Genomic DNA, 20,685 nt, shown 5'->3' on the forward strand with positions numbered 1-20,685 from the left:
AGTTTCAACAGGCACTGTTGCAAGAAAAAGAACTAAGTATAAAATGAGACAAAGACAAGTACTTGCAACAGACAACTATTAAATGAATAAATAAACTAATTAATAATCGTTATAGTTAAAATAAAATGCCACGTGCTGAATATTTTAAAAGTAATTTGCTATTGATTGGTAATTACAATATCCTAATGTATTTGTAAGTCCCGTGTACCGGATCCGAGCCTCGTGACCAGAAGTCTCATGCACTTACGCGCGCACTGCATACAATATCAATACCTACCTAAAATGAAGCTTAACAACGCAAAACTTAACGATTTAGGGGCTCATGAATTAATTTCAGATAACTATCTGCTAAATAAATTCAGAGGAAATATATGAAAATATATACAACTGTCAATCTACCTGATAGTACGCATGTACGTATCTAATAGATATTTAAAAGTTGAGAAATTTTTAAATGGAGTCAGCTTATAGAACGAGTAGAGACATTAAAAATAGCTCTCTCTCTCTTCAAAAACATACTTAAGGAACAGAAATCTGAATAACGTCATAAAAAAGTATCATCAGTGAATCATTTTCATTAATTATTTTTTCTATGTGAGAATTTAAGAAATTATAAGTAAAGTTATAAGTATTAAATAATAAGAGCTAATTTCACAATTTATGGATAATTGTTGATAACTGTCTATGTGACAGCAAATGTATGAAAGCTAGTTTCAAAATTCCTCCTAATCACCTAATACTTATTCAGAAATGGTGAGACGCTAAGAGTCGCATTGGTCCGTTTTTGCAGTGACAAAAGTTTTCTAAATAATCATAATTTTTAATCATAGGGGTACATAAGTACCCCTTTGAGTCTTTAAGCCCTTAAGTCTTTTTAATCATAGGGGTACATAAGTGATTGACTGATTGATGATTAAAAAGACATGTTGTGTATGAGAAAACGAAATATACAATAAATTAAGGGTATAAAGTGCAATCAAACAATATTTTGTCAGTTCCGAGTGGGAGTCGGACCCACAAGCTCTTAACGCAGTGGTAGCAGCACTCTGACCAACACCACTATAAAATCTCATACATTGGAAAAATAAAACACTCAAGTACTTAAATGTAATATATTCAAGAAATACCTCTAAAACGTAAGTTTTTAATACTGTTAATTGATTTCTCATTCTTAACTATAATGTCTTTATTTTCTTCTGTTAAATAATGTTCTAAGGCCCATCCTGGATGTGAACCGTCACCAGTTCTTTTGACGCGTTTCTCGATCATTTCAGCTGATACGGTTTTAAAATCGTAGGCCAAGCCAACTTTTGACAATAGGTCTAAGACTAACCAAGTAGGGTTTGTCCAATAACCACCCAGCTCGCCGGCTCTGTAGTCCCATGGAAACGTGTGATGGAAGTTGTGTAATCCTTCTCCTGTTGTCAATATTGCAATCAGTTTGTGTTCCGCTGGTAGAATACCTTGGTCATAAGGCTTTACTCCCCAAGTATGTGCTGCAGAGTTTATCAAAAACGTCGCGTGTTGTGAAAGGACTAAACGCAACATCCCGGCGACAAAGAATGCAGACCAAAGTTTCTCGCCCCACAGCAGTGGTATGGTACTCGGTAAGAAAAAACAGAAGAAGAGCGCCAACGGTATATAGTACCTGAAAATGATAATAAACATTTTAAATTACACGTGTTTGTAAACAAGTTTGTAAACACGTTGAAGTTTAATTTATGCCTACACTTTACATTTTGGGAAAAAACAAGGAATACATTAATTTACAGTCAAACGCTCTTTAACCCCAGTTTACGGAACGCACGTGCTTTTCTCATAAGTTGTCACAATAACTTCATTGAATCTTCGCGTTTTAAAAATTGACCAAAATTATTTGACCAATAAATTCTGCGAATAATGTAACGAGAACAGAGATACTTCGAAATTAAACAAGACGACTTAATTATTAATATAATTGCAATCTACTGGGTTTGGCTGAGGTTGGCTACGAAGGGGTTTATTTTTTTTTTAAACAAAGATTATATTTGTTTGTATTTCTGTTGACAAAATCACGGATTTTGTATTCAGAACTGTGACTAGACGGTAAGACAGGTAGATAAACTTTCGCATTTAAAACTATTATTTATTTACTTACCGATGTTGAAAGCTCAACAGTGGGTGGTTCTGTAAATCACTCATATCTATGGAACGACCCTGGGCTATCACTTGAGGTTGTTTCTTGACCAGCAGCCAGCCGATGTGAGAGAAGAAGAAGCCTCTCCTAGCGTTGTGAGGATCCACATCCGTGTCACTGTACTTGTGGTGCAAGCGATGATCGCGGCTCCAATGAATCACGGATCCCTGGAAATTGAAACATTTGTTTTATACGTAAGCACACATACTTTACTAATTTATTTATTTCTTGTTGCTATAGTGTAACAATCAATCATACGATCATGAAAATTCACGTCTGTTATCATAAAATTAATTTGTATCTGCTGCAATTTACTACTTTTGTTTAAATTATTTAATCAAGTAATTTAATCTCTAAAAGATGCAAGTCCGCTTTAAAATAATAAGAACAGTTTGTATATTTTGTTCTAATCGTAGAACTTCAAAAATTATTGTACGTAGGTATTGAGAAAGACCTACCTGGAAAGGCATTGTGGCTAATATCACTAGTACAAACTGCAAAGGTAATTTCGCTTTGTACGTCTTGTGCGTCCATAGTCTATGTGGGCCCAACGTTATGCCCATCAATGAAGATATGTACACGAAACAAGCTGAAAAAAATTCAATGTAATGATTATTTATAGTTATTATTATATATAGTTAGTATAGTTATAAAAAAAAATTAAGTCTGGATGGGTGCCCGAACCCAACAATCGACCGAGGGGACTAAAAACTTAGGGCAGAGGCCTTTGTTCAAAAGAAACAGGCTAATTAAAAAAAATGCTTTTTACGTTTGTAACTAAAAATCTTTTGAAATAAAATATGGTTGTCGGAAGAGATACAGTTATGCAAGATCAATATAAACAATTTAACCAAACGGTTAAACCAAAATATATTTCACATATACACAATAATCGATGAAAATATTTTATCCATAAAGAACAAGCACAATTTTAAGTCGGACAAATACTTTTATAGATTGCACCATACATTAAACCTTCTTTATTTTGTTCAATTTCAGTCGAGAAACATTTCAATCGAGCAGATAAATTCTTAGAAGTCTAAAATCCGTATTAAATATAAAACATAAGTAAATATACTCACAAAATACAAAAGTTTGCCACATAGTGTCCGTAAAGAGAACATAAAAGCCATAAGGTATACTGAGGTTTAACAATATTAGGGGAGTAGCGTTCCTCCACTCGATTTCCCATTTGAGTTTACTTAAAGGTTTCCCATCAACCCCCGTTGATATTAAACTATCACTAGTTTCATCCATCTTTGAACGATAAACTAACGTTTTGCAACTGCTCAATACAATAGAGACTTATTTTTCGGTTTTTTTTTTTCAATATCCAGTACTTTTTCTGTCTGTGTTATGTGAGTAAATGAGACTTTATTGATCCAAATGTACATAAAGAAAGTGTAATGGTTATAATTTATACACTTTTACAACAACACCAATTTGTTAATCAATTAAATGATTATGCAAATATTTTAATTTTTAAATCGCAGCCAACGCTAGGGTAACATCCTACAATCATCGGCATTTTCATACTCACTTGGCAAAATTCCGCCCTAATTGGTTGCTCAACCGGCGAATAAAAATTTTAGCAATACTCGTGGCAATGTCGTCTTTTTTTTTAAGCTCAACCCGCGTTTCCCTGTCTTGGGCAGTGGCATTGAAGCCTAGACTTCCCATTAATTAAAGGGGATATCTGGGTGCAAGGTAATGCCCCCGCAAGTCGAGCAAAAAAAAGTGGCACGGCTGTAAAGCACAAATTCGCCATTAAAATTTCAGGAGCATTAACTTCTTTAAGATACTCACCTCAATCATCATATTCGGAAGGAATCTAGTGAGGAATTCAGTTGCTGGCCCGTCGTTCTGTGCAGTGTGATACATACTTATAATCAAATCATGCGATGGCCAGGTCGGTTTATTTGTTTTAAACGTAAAACATTTTTAATATTGACATGATAATAACTTATTTAATAGCTTTAGACAGAATGTCCTTTAAGTAGAGACTAAACAGATTAATCGACTTGGTATTATATAGATCTCACAACTTTTTACGGCAGAGAGACTAAGCTCCGAGACTTGATGTTTTTTACTGGATGTTTTTGATGGCATTACTTTTAGCGAGACAAAAGGGTGTAAATTATTGCTTAATGATAATTATTATTTACAAAAACTTATCTGCGTATTGTTTTAGCAAGAAATATCGATTTGTATTTTTATTCTCGAAAAGATATCACATTTTAAAACTCGTGCTGCATTTTCTACTAAACTTTTGCAGGCATCATATCTTGAGACTCGAGAGTTTTCTTTCACAGGACAGTCATACGTTTACAAAAACACGACATGGCTGTACAACACGAAGGCAATTGTCCCGGGCAAGTGTTCCGAACTTCCGTCTACCTTGTGTACTGATACCTGCAAAAGCGCAACCCTATTGAAACGTATAATAAATATTTGTTTACAAATTTGTTTTTTTTTTTTACACATTCATGGACAAACAGTAAATAAAATTGTGTATAAAGTGATGCTTTGCTATAAAGAAATACCGCCCCAATACTAAAAATAATCTCACATTTTATCATACACGAGTGACGAACGCGACTTATGCAAATGCGAAGTGAGGCTGTGTGAAAATTCTAAAATTATTGTATAAGATAAAATTATGTATAAATACACATAAGATCATACAGGGTTTGTTTCCAAGCATTCCAGGGTGTGTCGAGGGGAGGCCCTCGACACACCCTAGAATCTGGAACCTAGCTAAGTTCGGTATCGCAGAACCTCGGCTGACTATTCTTCTCACCACAATGGTACCCTCAAACACTAGGCAAAAGCAACCGGCCTCTACCTCCAGATACCAATGACTCGTCTCATAGATCTTCACACACATTTCGAGTCACAGCTAAAAAAAGGCTTGGTTGTTCTTGGTCTTCTAGAATTATGCGCCACAAAAACGAATTATGTCTTCGTGCTCTCCTATATTTCTGCTTTTATTGTTTGACTTTTTCTGTGGATGTGTGAACATCTGTGACATATCGAGTTCCTCCGTGCTCCGTATGTCCCGGCTGTCATTTTCAAAGATCTTTGACAGTCGTTAACAGTAGCCAGAAGCTTGAAAGTCTGACAAGCAGTCTTACCGAAGGGTATCATACATAAAGGTGCTATAGCCCAGGTAACTGGGTTGTGGAGGTCTGATAGGCAGTAGCTCCATGTAAAATACAAATATTCAGCTGCATTCAGTGAGACTGAAAGCCGACTCCAACATAGTTGGTAGAAAGGCTAGGTTGTTATTAATTGGCTTTTTCGCTCAGCTTGCTGTATAATCTGCCTCGTATTATTTACGTTCTTGTGTTAGATTGTACACCTCAAACAATTAGAAAGTAGAAAAAAAATGTACAGGCCCGCTAATACTTTACTTAACTAGCTTTGTAAATTATGCCACGTGTGTTTGCTATTTTACATACAATTAATCTAGCCTAGACAGGCATTGATAATTCGAAAAGTCTGCATATTTGATAGATCACGTTTTTCTTATTAGTGTATGTATTAAATTATTGATTTATTCATGACTCATGGGTCACTCCGGACTTTCATTTACGTCAAGTGAATTGTCTTTGTTATACAGCTTGAAAGATTCACACGTGTTGAAATATCATTAATTAATTAATAATAATTACAATGTTTAAGTTTTGTTTTCTTTCTTTATACTTATTTGTGTGATGAACACGAGTATCTGATTTACGTTTTTATGTAAATTATCCATGTACGTAAGTATGTATTTAGAATTATGTAAGTATGTTTATCAGTTATCTGGAAACCATAGCATAAAAATTGTTTAGTTTTGTCGTTATTTGTCACCCAACGATTAAGCTTTTACGCGTTCTGATTCTGGTGACTTGTTATCTATGTATGTATCCCTTGTGAGATGATTTCCTGATTTAATCTATACTTACTAATATAATAAAGCTGAAGAGTTTGTTTGTTTGTTTGATTGTTTGTTTGTTTGTTTGAACGCGCTAATCTCAGGAACTACGGGTCCGATTTGAAAAATTCTTTCAGTGTTAGATAGCCCATTTATCGAGGGAGGCTATAGGCTATATAACATCACGCTACGGTCATTAGGAGCGGAGTAGCAACGAAAAATGTTACAAAAACGGGGAACATTTTTACCCATTCTCTTAGGTGACGCAAGCGAAGTTGCGCGGGTCAGCTAGTAGTAGTATAAGTTGGTACCTCCCACGCAAGTGGTCAATGGTTAGAACCCGAGGCAAAATACCATATGTGTATTAGAAATAATTATCCCTTGTTCTAACGGTAAAGAAAGAGATCGTGGTGCAACCTTGTAAGTCTCCAACCCACACTTGGCCAAAGTGGTAGACTGTCCCTTGTTTTAAAAGTACTTTCAACAACTGCTAGACTTTTTTAATTACAATTTAAGGAAAAAATACACTTTAAAAGAAAGAGTTTGATTAGACTTGAGAACCGGACAAAAAATCGATATAACATACCTAATTGTAAAGTAAACGTGATAGACATGTCAGTTTTTTCCACGGCATCAGACACGTGCCTTAAATGTTAAGATGGACGGGTGGTGCTTACATTACCGTAATGATAATGAAATAACAGTCAAACAATGTCATTAAGCAGTCAATATTCACAAGCAATTGAATAGGCATTATAGACGGACATATACATATGTATGTATCGCCATTGTTACGGGGAAATACCCAATTTCTTCTATTGTTTTGTGTTAGCAAAAAACACTGACTAATAACGTGCAACCTTTGATCTTTCATAGCTCCGGAAAGTAAAATCCTGGTAGGTTATTGCTGCCTTGGAAGACGGGTGGGTCTCCAGTACGGGACAATACCCTTGTGCCATCACATCTTCAAAGACGTCGATCTGTTCCGATGCTGCTGCTGCAGTTGTGGAGTTCCTCAGACAGCGCAAATTTGCTGCTCTTTGCGGTGATTGCATGCTTGAGCCATTTAGGGTTAAAACCATGGGATCGTAAATTCCGAGCGCTTAAGACATCTTCCGGGAAATCACACGGCACTTATCACGATATTATGCGACACGTGAACATAGGGCTGGTATTTTCTTAGTACAGAGAATAAGCATTGTCATTCAACGTGATAATGCTGCCAGTCTTCTGGGCACGTTACCCGAAGACAACAATGTGTAGATATAACATTATAATGCTTTATTTTATCTTAGCTACTTTATATATATTATTACAATAGTTAACATAAATAACCCTTCATTCCGGGAGGAGACCCTCGCCCACATTAATGGGTTAAATGCATTTATTAATAAGGATGTTTTGAAAATATGCAGTTGTTATACGACTTTTGGAACTGACTGCACCAGTACGTCCTACGTACAAAGTTGGTACAATATTGTCGTGACAAATTAAACTGCAACGGAACAAAGTACGTATACACGTGCGAGACGCAGATGCTACTTAAAATTGTTAGGATATAGTTCCAAACTTGTATTTAGCTGTATCCGAATTTCTAGACTTAACTTTATGTTGCCTGCAATAAAAATATTCTTGTTCTTATCTTTCTAACAACAGTAGGTAAATTAATTTCATAAAAAGGCAAAAAATACTATCAACTAGTAACTAGTCGATAGTAATTTTTCCAACAAGAAAATGGATAAATAAAGAAATGAATTACCGAATTGATTGATGAAACTGTGAACTTGAATTATTGAAGTCGTTATTAAAGCCTTTAACTGTTAAGTATGTGTTAAATGTGTATGCCATCAAAAACATTCTGTAAAAACTTCAAGTCTCGCCGTAAAAAGTTGTGAGATCTATATAATACCAAGTCGATTAATCTATTTAGTCTCTACTTAAAGGACCTTCTGTCTTAAGTTATTACATATGTTATTATCATGCCAATTTTTAAAAAAATACCTTTAAAACAAATAGACCGACCTGGCCATCGCATGATTTGATTATTAGTATGTATCACGCTACACAGCACGACGAGAAGCTAATACTCCTGAAATGTTAATGGCGAATTTGTGTTTTCTTGCGATGACCAAGTCGATCTATTTGTTTTAAAGGTATTTTTTTAAAAATTGGCATGATAATAACATACGTAATAACTTAAGACAGAAGGTCCTTTAAGTAGAGACTAAATAGATTAATCGACTTGGTATTATATAGATCTCACAACTTTTTACGGCGAGACTTGAAGTTTTTACAGAATGTTTTTGATGGCATCTCACTTCTTTTTGTAGAGCGAACATAAGTCCAATTTGTATGGAAAGACGTTTTTTTTTCATAATTCAACATATTTTCCTATGGGAATGTTGTTCAGTTTCATGGGCTAAACACCCTTACCCACCCTATACCCTCTCCCGTTATGCCTCATATAGTAGGTATCTATTTACACCTATTTATTTTATTTTCTACAGTAATAATAATTCATTAACTGCAAATGTAACCTTGTAATCTTATACATTTATATGAGATTACAAAGTTATTGTTGCAGTTGATGTATTTAGAAAACTGGACCGAAATTAGAAAATATTAAATTTTTCCCATGATTAAGACACTAAACCCTATTTGTATTCTAAATTTTAAGCTTTTAAGTCTGCTAGAAGTACCTTAGACTTTTGATGATCGGTGAGTCAGTGAGTCAGTGAGTCAGTGAATCAGTGAGTGACAAAATTCAAAATTTTAACTAGTTGTCATTCTTAAACTACTGGTTCAAATTGACTGAAATTTTAAATATACCGTGTTTATACAATGACTGATTAGTTGCTGAAAATCCAGGCTTCTTGTTTTATCCACAACGAAATTATAGGGGTGTCAAAAATAGCCCGAATTGCTTCGAGAAAAGGATGTTACGGCCGTGCCGCTTTTTTATACAGTACAAAACTTATAAAACTAAATATTTACATTAAATTATTAAAATTAAAACTATATATACAAACTAATAATAATTTCACCTAAATTAATAAAATAGTGCCGTTAAAACAATGAATAAAGTTCCTAGTGAATATATTTAAAAAAAACCGAGTGTGATATGTCATATTTTTAGGCATTGCCTCTATGGCGTTGTCGGTAGTGTATCCGACTGCTGATCATGACGTGGTCTCGGGTTTGATCCCCGGATCGGGCATTCTTTGTGCGGTCTTTTTTACCCTATAACCTACTACTAATAACTCCTTAACATTTTTTTTAATGTGCGTGGAAAACGGCAAAGGCTTGCAAATTATTGAAAAGTCATATGCCAGTATAAAACTGCGCCACAAAAATGTTCTGAAAGTATTTTTTATCTTTTTGTCTCATAATATTTGATTAAGGAACTCTATTTTTAACAATTAATCACTAAAATTAATTTATGTTTTTTGTTTATTGTCCATCTATTGTTCCTGATCTGTATTAAACAATGAATTATTGTTTGTATTGTATCCATTACAATATCTTTATCAAGCAATGAAGTCAAAGAACAGATTAATCAGTGTCACTTTCTGACTAACTCTGTGGTCAAACGGTTGTGTACGGAACAGCCGATCTACTATACATTAGTACAAACAAAATATCATCAAATTCTATAATATTAATTAATTTCTGATATCAAGGCGATTGGGGTTTCTCAATCATATTACGTTACTATCCCACTATCGGTCGAAAAAGATGCGGTGGCTATAAAAATATTGGTAAAAGTCGGCTATCACTGTATTTATGTAAGGTATAAAAATCCATTAAAAACATGCTGTACCTACTAAAAAAACTGAATCGTTTTCGGGTTACGGTTGTAACGAGTTGTTAAAATGTGACCTCACGGCAAATTTGATATATTTAAAAACTATAAACATTATGAAAATACAATGCAAAGTGTATATGTTTAACGTTCAGATTATTCACCATTATATTGAACTGTTATTACAATTTATTCCACGTAATCATGCGGCAATTTACTAATTAATGTACAAAACTCACTTATTGTAAACTGTTAAGGTTAAAGGTCGTAACGGTAAAATAAAATCACAAATTAAAAGTAATGTATATTAGCTCCCTTTCTGGCGGATTTCGAAACTTGGTCGTATGTGACCGAAGACTGGATGTGATCCATCACCAGTTCTGTTCACTCGCTTCTCAATCATTTCTTCGGACACTGTCTTCAAATCATAGGCCCAGCCAATTTTAGCCATAATGTCAATAAATAACCGAGCGATGTTGAGTTTATAGCCGCCCAATTCACCAGCTCTATAGTCTTGTGGAAACGTGTGGTGAAAATTATGGAAACCCTCACCAGTAGCTAAAAATGATACTATATTACTTTCCGTGGGTTTCATGTCTCTATCGTATGGTTTTGCACCCCACATGTGAGCTACAGAGTTTATTAAGTAAAAGGCGTGCGATGAGAATAGAACACGGAAACACCCTGCTACGCAAAATGCTGTCCATAGATTTTCACCCCATAGTTTTGGAATAAATGTCGGCAGCAAAAAGCAAAAAAAGTTTGCCAACCACATGTAATACCTGAAACGAAAAACCACTATTTAATAATATTTTGTAAATATCAGCTGAATATCGTGATTTTTTTTCCTGAAGTATACAAGATAAATAATATAATAAGAGAAACACGTCAACCAGTTAGTAACCTTGCTTAGGAACGTTCTCCTAATTATTCCGTTTCTATACTTACTTATGTTGAAATTGCAGTAGTCTATTAGCTTTGAGATCATCTGCATCGATGGTCAGTCTTTTTTCTCTGACTTCTTTGTTTTTTTTTAAGAGTATCCAGCCAATGTGACTGAAGAAGAAGCCTCTGCTCGAGTTGTGAGGGTCAGCGTTGGTATCTGTATACTTGTGGTGTACTCGATGGTCAACCGCCCAACGGTACGCAGAACCCTGGAAAATACGACATATTTTGATACTTGTAATTAGCATAACACATGTAGAATGGTCTTCTTCTTCTTATCGTATGGTTCGTGGTCAACCTAGTATCAAAGTTGTTCAAGCCGCCCGAGGGCCTTTGACATGGCTTAATGACTGTTATCGTAGTAGATAACCACCGGGACCGACTTTTAACGTGCCTTCCGAAGCACGGAGACGCCCTGTTTAAATACCTCTATGCGGTCACCCATCTATGGAGTGACCGCGCCAAGGTTTGCTTAACCTACAGATCGTTTACTGACCGGTGAGCGCAACTGGCTATGAGCGCCTGTAGAATGGTCTGCAGAGGTGTATCCGAAGGTAAGGTGAAATTTAAGATCACTGATGTGTTATTGCGTAAGGGGAGAGTTTGAGAAAAACAAAAGACGAAGACTTGGTAAAATATGGTGTAGTTTTCTAAAAGACGTTTTTTGCGTTATATTATTATAAGATTATTAAGTTTATGTTGACATTATGTATAAAGATTTTATGTACATTATGTAATGCACAAAAACTTCTAGAACTACACACATAGTACTTTGTACTTGATGCCCGCGCCAATTGCGTACAACCTATCATCACCTATTATATTATTTATTTTTAAGGGGCTTAAAAATAAATTTCTAAAAAAATAGTTTGTTTTACCCGGGTCTTTGGCTTTCTTTCTGAATTTTAGTGTTGATGTAGTACCTACTTATATAGTAAAGAACTCTTACTTCTGATGTTGTGGGTAAAAATACAATGTCGAATTCAAAATATTACTAAAATGTTCATTGAAACTTAATGCCTTTTACAAAAAATATATAATATACTAGCTGACCCGCGCAACTTCGCTAGCGTCATATAGGAGAGAATGGGTCAGAATTTTCCACGTTTTTGTAACACTTTTTACTGTTACTCTGCTCCTATTGGTCGTAGCGTGATGAGATAAAATATGAAAAATATTCTCAAAATTATTTATATCTCATAATATAACGAAGTCGCGCTAAGGCATATCCGCCATTAAAACAGTTGCCATGACAACGGAATTTTGGTAATTCAATTTCAATGTCATTATAATTTTGATTATTCGCGACTTCGTTCGACACCTGAATTTTCCCGGGAAATGCGTCATTTTCCCGGGGTAAAAAGTAGCCTATGTCCTTTCTCGGGTATCAAAATATTTCCATACCAAATTTCATGCAAATTGGTTCAGTAGTTTAGGCGTGATTGAGTAGCAGACAGACAGACAGTCAGACAGAGTTACTTTCGCATTTATAATACTAGCTGACCCGCGCAACTTCGCTTGCGTCACATAAGAGAGAATGGGTCAGATTTTTCCACGTTTTTATAACACTTTTTACTCTTACTCTACTCCTATTGGTCATAGTGTGATGATATAAAATATGCTTTTTTTTCACGAAAAATATTCTCAAAATTATTTATACCTCTTAATTTGACGAAGTCGCGCTAAGGCATATCCGCCATTAAAACAGTTGCCATGACAACGGAATTTTCTTAATTCAATGTCATTATAATATTGGTTATTCGCGACTTCGTTCGCCACCTGAATTTTCCCGGGAAATGCGTCATTTTCCCGGGGTAAAAAGTAGCCTATGTCCTTTCTCGGGTATCAAAATATCTCCATACCAAATCTCATGCAAATTGGTTCAGTAGTTTAGGCGTGATTGAGTAGCAGACAGACAGACAGACAGACAGACAGAGTTACTTTCGCATTTATAATATTAGTATGGATTAGTATGGATTTGAATATAATGTGTTATAATGGTCGATCTAAATACAAAAAGAAATTTCCTCATTTACGGTTAATATATGTATCGTTTTTCCTTATCACGTGTTAAAATTAACACAAATGACTTAATTATCAATTTACCCACGAAATTTTACTAGAAAGTCGTAGAAAAGTGCTTACAATTTTGTAAACTAGGTATTTCAAAAATTCAAATGATAGCACATTAAATCTGAATAGCTCTCTGATCTGAATTTGACCTGAGCCCCTATCACGTATCTCAGTTGACATTTACTTGAAAGCCTAGTACTATGCTGTACATTGTTTTCTCTCTTAGAATATAGTGATTAACGCGTTACGTCAAAGCAGCAATGTACTGAATAGTGACCATCAATTTGACGTACACTAGCTGTCAACTGAGATACGTGAGAAGCCCGCAGGTCGATCTACTTGTTTTAAACGTAAAATATTTTTAATATTAGCATGATAATAACTTATGTAATAACTTAAGTCAGAAGGTCCTTTAAGTAGAGAATAAATAGATTAATCGACTTGGTATTACATAGATCTCGCAACTTTTTACGTCAGAGAGACTGAGCTGCGAGACTTGGGTTTTTTTACAGGATGTTCTTGATGGCATTAAATTATACACGTACCTGGAAAGCTATGCTTGATAATATTAAGAGTATAGTCTGTAGAGGTGCGTTAGCTTTGTATGCTCGATGCGACCATAATCTGTGAGCTCCAGCCGTTATACCCACTAATGACATTCTGTACAACAAGTATGCTGAAAGAAATAAAAATATCCATTAATGTCCCACTGCTGGGCAAGTGTCTCCTTCCGGAATGAGGGAGTGGTAAGGCCTTGAGTTCACTACGCTGGCCAAGTGCATTCCCTTAAGAAATGTATTAAACTAGGTAATTCATCACGATGTTTTCCGTCACCACTAGAGTAAGTTAATTAGTTTTAATACTTCGAAATCATTGTCAAATAATTACCGAATAAATTAGTCTGCCATTTGGCTTCCATGAAGATAAGTTTAATGAAATAAGGTATTGCAAGATGTAGCACGATCATTGGCGTAGCATTTCTCCATTCAATCCGCCATTTTGAATCTGCCTTCTTCACACTTTCGTTTGTTTTGTTGTCATCACAAGTCTCATTCATTATGTTGTCTTACAATAACTAAAACAAGCAAAAATGCTACATAATGTATCACAACATTCGCAATTTTAATTTCAAGCGACTAAAATAGTAGAGATTCAAAATGTCTTAGCCTTATTTATATTACTTAAGGAAATTATTTATTATTGTTATTTTTTGTCATTATGGTTTATCAAGAAGGTTCGTTAATTTTAAACATTTCAATATCTACGTCAGTATTTATTTTTACAATAAAGCTTTCATGTTTATTAGTAAAATAAGTAAATGTTTATTTACTTACAATTTAATATAACCTCTTCAATAAATCAGTATAAACTACAATTATATCACTCTAATCAACACAAATGCAACAACACAATTACTTACAAATGAACAAACACGTAACTAATTATTATGAATCTAAATTCACGAATTGTTAATTAGTAATTCTTTAAATAAACATATTGTTTAATAAGCGGCAGACCACGTAACTACAAAATTAATTGAATTTTGTGAATTTCAAATAAAACATACTAAAAAATATCGATAATATTTGGGCTAGTTATTCTTTTACCGCCTCTGTGGCGCGTTTAGTAGTGCATCCAACTGCACACAGTGCACCACAGGGTTCCGGATTTGATTCCCCGATCGAACATACTGCTTCCTCCATAGCCGTACGAAGCCTGGTATCGTGCCCAGTATATGCCAATAGACCTGGGCCCTATTACAATGGGATGAGAGACAATTTTATGAAAACAACTAGCTGACCCGCGCAACTACGCTTGCTTCAGTAAAATAATGTTTCAGTTCGCACCAGTACCTCCTGAGATTAGCGCGTTCAACAAAACAAACAAATAAACTCTGCAATTCTATAGTATTAGTATATAAGTATCTAATAGCTAAGTCAAATTGTTTTGCCGTCCCATCGTTGACTTTTGCGCTAAGCAACACATTTTGCGATATTTTTTTAAATATAAAGTTACATTCGTATTGCATACATTTGTCTCTATTAATTATTCAAACAACTTGACTATCAAATTAGTATTTTGTTTGAAAATCCTTAGTCATCACTCACATAATTTCCAAATAATTTATAGAATTCGCAATTTATTCGTATTTACTTCAGACGTTTTTGGCAGGAGGGATGTTTTATTGGTCAATTTATTACTCAATCTTTTCTGGTATGATTATGATGGTTTCTTCCTTGACTGTTTTGACGCCAACTGTGTGTGAATCCCTGAATTTTGAAAAACCTTGGAATATTGGCCTTGGTTCTGAATAATGAACTTGCTATCGATAAATAAGAATGTGAAAATCACGCCTTCTCATAGGGGTAGGTAGAGAACGCTGCTTGGTACGATCCTTACTAACTTTCTTTGCTTCCACATCCATATTCGGTGACGGCTGTAAAGTTCGTATGTTCGTAGATTCACACAGGAAAAACGGGCCACGTAATACTGCATGGCTACGTTGAATGTTCAGGGAGGTATGAACGAAAAGGTGGATGAAGTTCAAATTATTTATTTGCTAATAGGGTTAACAAAGTGACATCTTGAGTTACAAGAGTGAGCAAGTCCATTCAGTTTTGTTTAAGTATGCTACTTAAAGTTAAAGTAAACATATAAATTGTTCTAGCACAGGTGCTAACTAATTACTGTCCCACTGCTGGCCAAAGGTGCTTTGCGATGAGAAACGCTTTGAACCAAATACGGACTGTGTCGTATTTCAAGAAAACTATAAAACATTTAGAAAAAAATATGTTTCCTTTCTAGGCACTTTTAAAAAAAACTAATTACATAGTTTATAAAATATTATTCCTTCTGACAATAAGTTATGATCTATTGCAGAAATATTGGCTTATAACAATTATAAACGGTCCTACATTAATTACTCTAGTAACTTAATAATAATAAACGATACCAAACTAGGCAATATTTTGTCGTAACATTACGTCATGTGGTTTTATCCGATTTTCTCGTTTGGACTTTCACATTGTCGCATTCATATGATTCCTTTGTTGGCATGTTTGTAATTGCTCAAGTATTAAAAAAATACATTATGACTACGTTCCTTTTTGGCGAATTTGACTTTTGCTGTATTCGATATGCAAGTCTGTGTGTTCATTAAAACCGTAAACTGGATGTGATCCATCACCAGTTCTGTTCACTCGCTTCTCAACTATCTCTTCGGACACTGTCTTCAAGTCATAGGCCCAGCCAATTTTAGCCATAATATCAATAAATAAACGAGAGATGTTGAGCTTATAGCCGCCCAATTCAGCAGCCCTGTAGTCTTGAGGGAAGGTGTGGTGAAAATTATGGAAACCCTCACCAGTAGCGAAAAAAGATACTATCATATTTTCGGTTGGATTGATGTCTTTTTCATACGGTTTAGCTCCCCACATGTGAGCTAAAGAGTTTATCAAAAGGGTCGAATGTAAGGAAAATATTATACGAAAGCCGTTGATGTAAAATGCATTCCAGACATTTTCTCCCCAAACTGTTGGTAATAAGGTTGGCATCAGAACGCATAACGAAGGGGCTACAAAATAGTAATATCTGAAAAAAAAAATTTGAACAAAGCTTTAAATGACAATGCAATTTACAAATTCTCTAGTTAGAACGAGTTTATTTATAAACTCGTTTCTAACTAGAGGAAAATGTTAGATATTACTTTTGTCATTAAAAATTTCAAAAATAAAAGCACATTTTTATAACTTACTTATGTTGAAGCTGCAATAACCGGTCAGCCATAAGATCACTAATATCTATGCATTTTCCCTTTGCGATGGCTTTAGGATTTTTCTTCAGAAATATCCAGCCAATGTGGCAGTAGAAGAACCCGCGGTTTGAATTGTGAGGGTCAGCATCTGTGTCGGTATATTTGTGATGCACGCGATGGTCACGAGCCCAATGGAATGCGGAACCCTGCAAAATGTTACTGGGTTGAACAAAGTAATATATGTATACCTATTTTCTCCTTTAATAACGAAACCCAGATTTCCAAACAAAAAAGTATGGTGCGGCAAAGATGTAAAGAATCGTTGCCCCATTTCCAGTGTTATTCCCATGTAAAAGGCGACGAGTCTATTGCCATATATCGGGCACGTTACCTAACTCCGGGCTGCTATTGAGAATAATCTAATATGAAATAGAAAATACCAATAGATCTTCATCGAATACGAGACCTCCAGAAGTCAAAATATGGTCCGCAATTGATTTTAAAATTTTCATGATGATATGATAAGAACCAAGTAAGTAAGTATATTGAACATAAAGTATTACACTTTATGTTCAACTAGCTGACCCGCGCAACTTCGCTTGCGTCACCTAAGAGAATGAGTCCAATTTTTCCCCGTTTTTGTAACATTTTTCGTTGCTACTCCGCTCCTAATGACCGTAGCGTGATGTTATATAGCCTATAGCCTTCCTCGATAAATGGGCTATCTAACACTGAAAGAATTTTTCAAATCGGACCAGTAGTTCCTGAGATTAGCGCGTTCAAACAAACAAACAAACAATCAAACAAACAAACTCTTCAGCTTTATAATATTAGTATAGATATACTTACGTAGTGGTTCCTGCTAACAAAAATAAAAGTGGACTCAGACTAAGAAAACGTTAGGAACCCCAGCTTTTGTAGGAATACAAAAAAGATACTTACTTGATGGGCTATAGAATGAAAAATGAGAAGTATAATTTGAAGAGGCGCTTTGGCTTTGTATGACCTGTGAGACCACAGTCTATGTGCTCCTGCAGTTACCCCTATCAGTGATACCACGTAAAGTATATATGCTGAAACATAAAAAACATTCTCATATAAAAATAAATGCCTTGAAACACACTTATTTATTATTATTATTACTCAAAACAGTTATTGCATGAAAAAAGTAAAACAATACCTCTGTTCTTTTTTTCCTTAATTGTAAAAGATTAGAATTTACTAGACTAGAACATGTTCTTATACTCGTATGTCGCATATTTTTTTCTAATAAAGATCACAAAATGAAAAATATACGGAGCTATAGTCAAAAAAATAATTTTATTTAGATTTTTTCTCCAGGCGTATGAATCACAGGTAAAAAGTCCAAAATTGCATACCAAATAAATTAGTTTGCCATGTTGCTTGCGTTATCATAAGATAGATAGCGTATGGAGTGATCAAGTGCATATATGATATGCTCAATATATTTCTCCATTCAATCTCCCATTTTGCCAAGGGCACCGGTTTTAAGTCTTCATCAAGATGATTAATCCCCTCATATGTCTCCTTCATAGTAGATTGGTGACCTATAACAAAGAAATAGGTTATTGATGACCCATAGAAATATGAACTTACATACAGGCGATAATATGAAATTTTGAGAAGGGCGATAAGGTTTCGATAAGGTTTCGGTGATAAAGGAGCGCATGTTGTGTGCAATCCTTGCTTACTCGTACCACTTAGGGCAAAAACACAACACTGCGATGCCTAGCAATTGAGGAAAAGTTAGAATTCAACTCTAGTTTTTTGTGCCATACGCCTAAAGGAATGCGTAAACGAGAGTCAATTCCCGATGTACTTCTTTGTCCTTCATTATACATCTCTCACTACCATTTTGGTGCAACAAAAGATCAAAAGTACTTAATACATTTTTTGTTTCTCATCTGCCCAGGCCTTTTTGGTTTTCATATCACAATTGAATGACTAACTAAAACTTATTTGTTCGTAATACTGTTCATACTATACTCACCGCGTTTGATGCCGTAAAACTTCGCCTAATCAAAAACGAAAACTCAAAATATATAAATTCAATGACGAAGCTAAAACGAAACTACCAACGGTACGGCACGTGAATCAAGTAATATATAACACAGCATAAGCATTTCAGTATATATTAGCTATTTTATTTATTATTAAATACAATGTATTTGTTTAGTTTGTGTGCTAAAAGCAATGCAGGGAAATTTCAGGTGCATTCAAAATCAAAATACAATCAATTATTTATTTAATTTAGGTCGGATGATAGTCGTTACAATTACTGAATTTACCACAACTTGGAAATCGAGTACAGCCTTAAGAGAAGAGCTAGCAAGAAGCTCACAGCCACTCTTTTCAATCGCCAAGTGATTTAGAATGTGATTAATACAACAATTAGTCCATTCAAAAAAGCAAGAGTAGAGTGCGTGAGCGGGATCCTAAGTAATTTTTTCAGAAATTGGTTCAGGATGCTTAAGAGTGTAAACATACTCAAAATCCCCGCCTCTAGGAGGGGCGCCGGAGTGGGGGGAGGCGGTTAAAGTTCCCATTTTTTAGTTTTTCACTAATATCTTTAAAACGGTTCATCGTAGAGAAAAAGTGTCTTCTACATAATGAAAGATAATAAAATTGTCTACAACTTTTGTTAGGCACACTTTATTGAAATCCTCATCAGTTTTCCAGCATCACGCTCCGAAATTGTCGTCCCACTCACGCACTCTACACCCGCTTTTGGAGTATTCTTTGAGTAAGCTAAATTGGTACTGAACGAAACGATTATAACTATGTCTATAATTATTAGTTTCTGATTTTACCGTTTGTTGGGAGCACGTACTAACATATGGCATTTGGAATATAGACAACCAATGCGTGTTCACTGGTTACATGAATTTGAAGAAAAACAATAAATAAAAAATGTAATGTAATGTATGATGATTATAATCAAATTACGGTACAACGAGTGTGCGTCACTAATTGCCCATATTATATAACATCTACTGAGTGTGCATATATTTTTTATAAGAGAAGATCCGAATAAGCAATCAATTTGAATCAATTCAGATACTCATCTATTCTTTGATTTGCTGTCTGGGTGTGGCCAAAAAGTACATATCGAGTTTATCTTTTAAGTCTCGGAGATCGCGTTAATTCGTCGGTCCTGCGCTTGAGCTCTCACTGGTCGTGTCGATTATCCGTCCCACTGGGCTACGAGAGTGTACCTACATATGTTGTGTTGTGCTTGGACTATATAACAGAGTCCAACGGAGGCCAATTACATTGCAACCAGCCAACGATGCTGGTTACAATTTAATTGGCCGCCGAAGACCTCATAATAAGCTTTCTTAGAGAGATATTCCTTAACAATAAATTCGAGGCGCTCATAGCCAGTTGTGATCACCGGCCGGTAAACGATCTGTGAGATAAGCAACCGTCGGCGCGCTCATTCTACAGATGGGTGACCGCATAGTGGTATTTGAACGGAGCGTCTCCGTGCCTCGAAGGGCACGTAAAAAGTTGGTCCGATTGATCTCAATTAAGATAACAGTCGTTAAGCCATGTCAAAGGCCTCTCGGGCGGCTTGAACAACTTTGACACTAAGTTGACCACTAACCATACGATAGATAGATAGAATTTGAATTTTGGTAGAGTTTATGTGACGTGTGATGTGTTTGGGGAGTTAGTTGAAAAATGTGTGACCTACAAATTTATCTTTTGGTGTTATGATTATGTCTATCGCTATTTGTTGCAAATGTTCCTACATTTTGTTTTATTTATTTATCATCATGATCACCTTTGCAAACACCTACACACTGTGATGTCACCATCAATATCCCTATCCTATCATTGAGAATCGGACCAACTTCATATTTTTACTAATCAGATAATTTTGAAAGTTAGTTTATGGACGGCTAAATTGCACTGGTCGTAGTAACGGAAAACATAAGAATATTAATCAAAAACGTTCATGTTTAAGTTAATTTGTCATTTTAATAGTCTTC

General features: G+C 35.1%; 2 protein-coding genes across 2 annotated transcripts; both read right to left on the reverse strand.

Moving 5' to 3' along the window:
* Nucleotides 1–1,116: 1,116 nt before the first annotated feature.
* LOC142987841 (acyl-CoA Delta(11) desaturase-like) lies at nt 1,117–18,771 on the reverse strand. The gene is made up of 5 exons (XM_076136780.1): nt 18,681–18,771; nt 18,049–18,237; nt 17,612–17,742; nt 2,138–2,343; nt 1,117–1,648 (listed from the first exon to the last, which is right to left on the reverse strand). Exons 2-5 carry the CDS (start codon nt 18,221–18,223, stop codon nt 1,117–1,119), a joined length of 1,044 nt encoding a protein of 347 aa, XP_075992895.1. The 5' UTR covers nt 18,224–18,237; nt 18,681–18,771.
* Nucleotides 10,189–14,347, reverse strand: LOC142972665 (acyl-CoA Delta-9 desaturase-like). Its single transcript, XM_076113954.1, has 5 exons — nt 14,250–14,347; nt 13,804–13,990; nt 13,461–13,591; nt 10,846–11,051; nt 10,189–10,679 (listed from the first exon to the last, which is right to left on the reverse strand). The coding sequence occupies exons 2-5, from the start codon at nt 13,970–13,972 to the stop codon at nt 10,205–10,207; spliced, it is 981 nt and encodes a 326-aa protein (XP_075970069.1). The 5' UTR covers nt 13,973–13,990; nt 14,250–14,347; the 3' UTR covers nt 10,189–10,204.
* Nucleotides 18,772–20,685: the final 1,914 nt, after the last annotated feature.

Source organism: Anticarsia gemmatalis, chromosome 4 (genome assembly GCF_050436995.1).
Source record: "Anticarsia gemmatalis isolate Benzon Research Colony breed Stoneville strain chromosome 4, ilAntGemm2 primary, whole genome shotgun sequence".
Classification (NCBI taxonomy): domain Eukaryota; kingdom Metazoa; phylum Arthropoda; class Insecta; order Lepidoptera; family Erebidae; genus Anticarsia; species Anticarsia gemmatalis.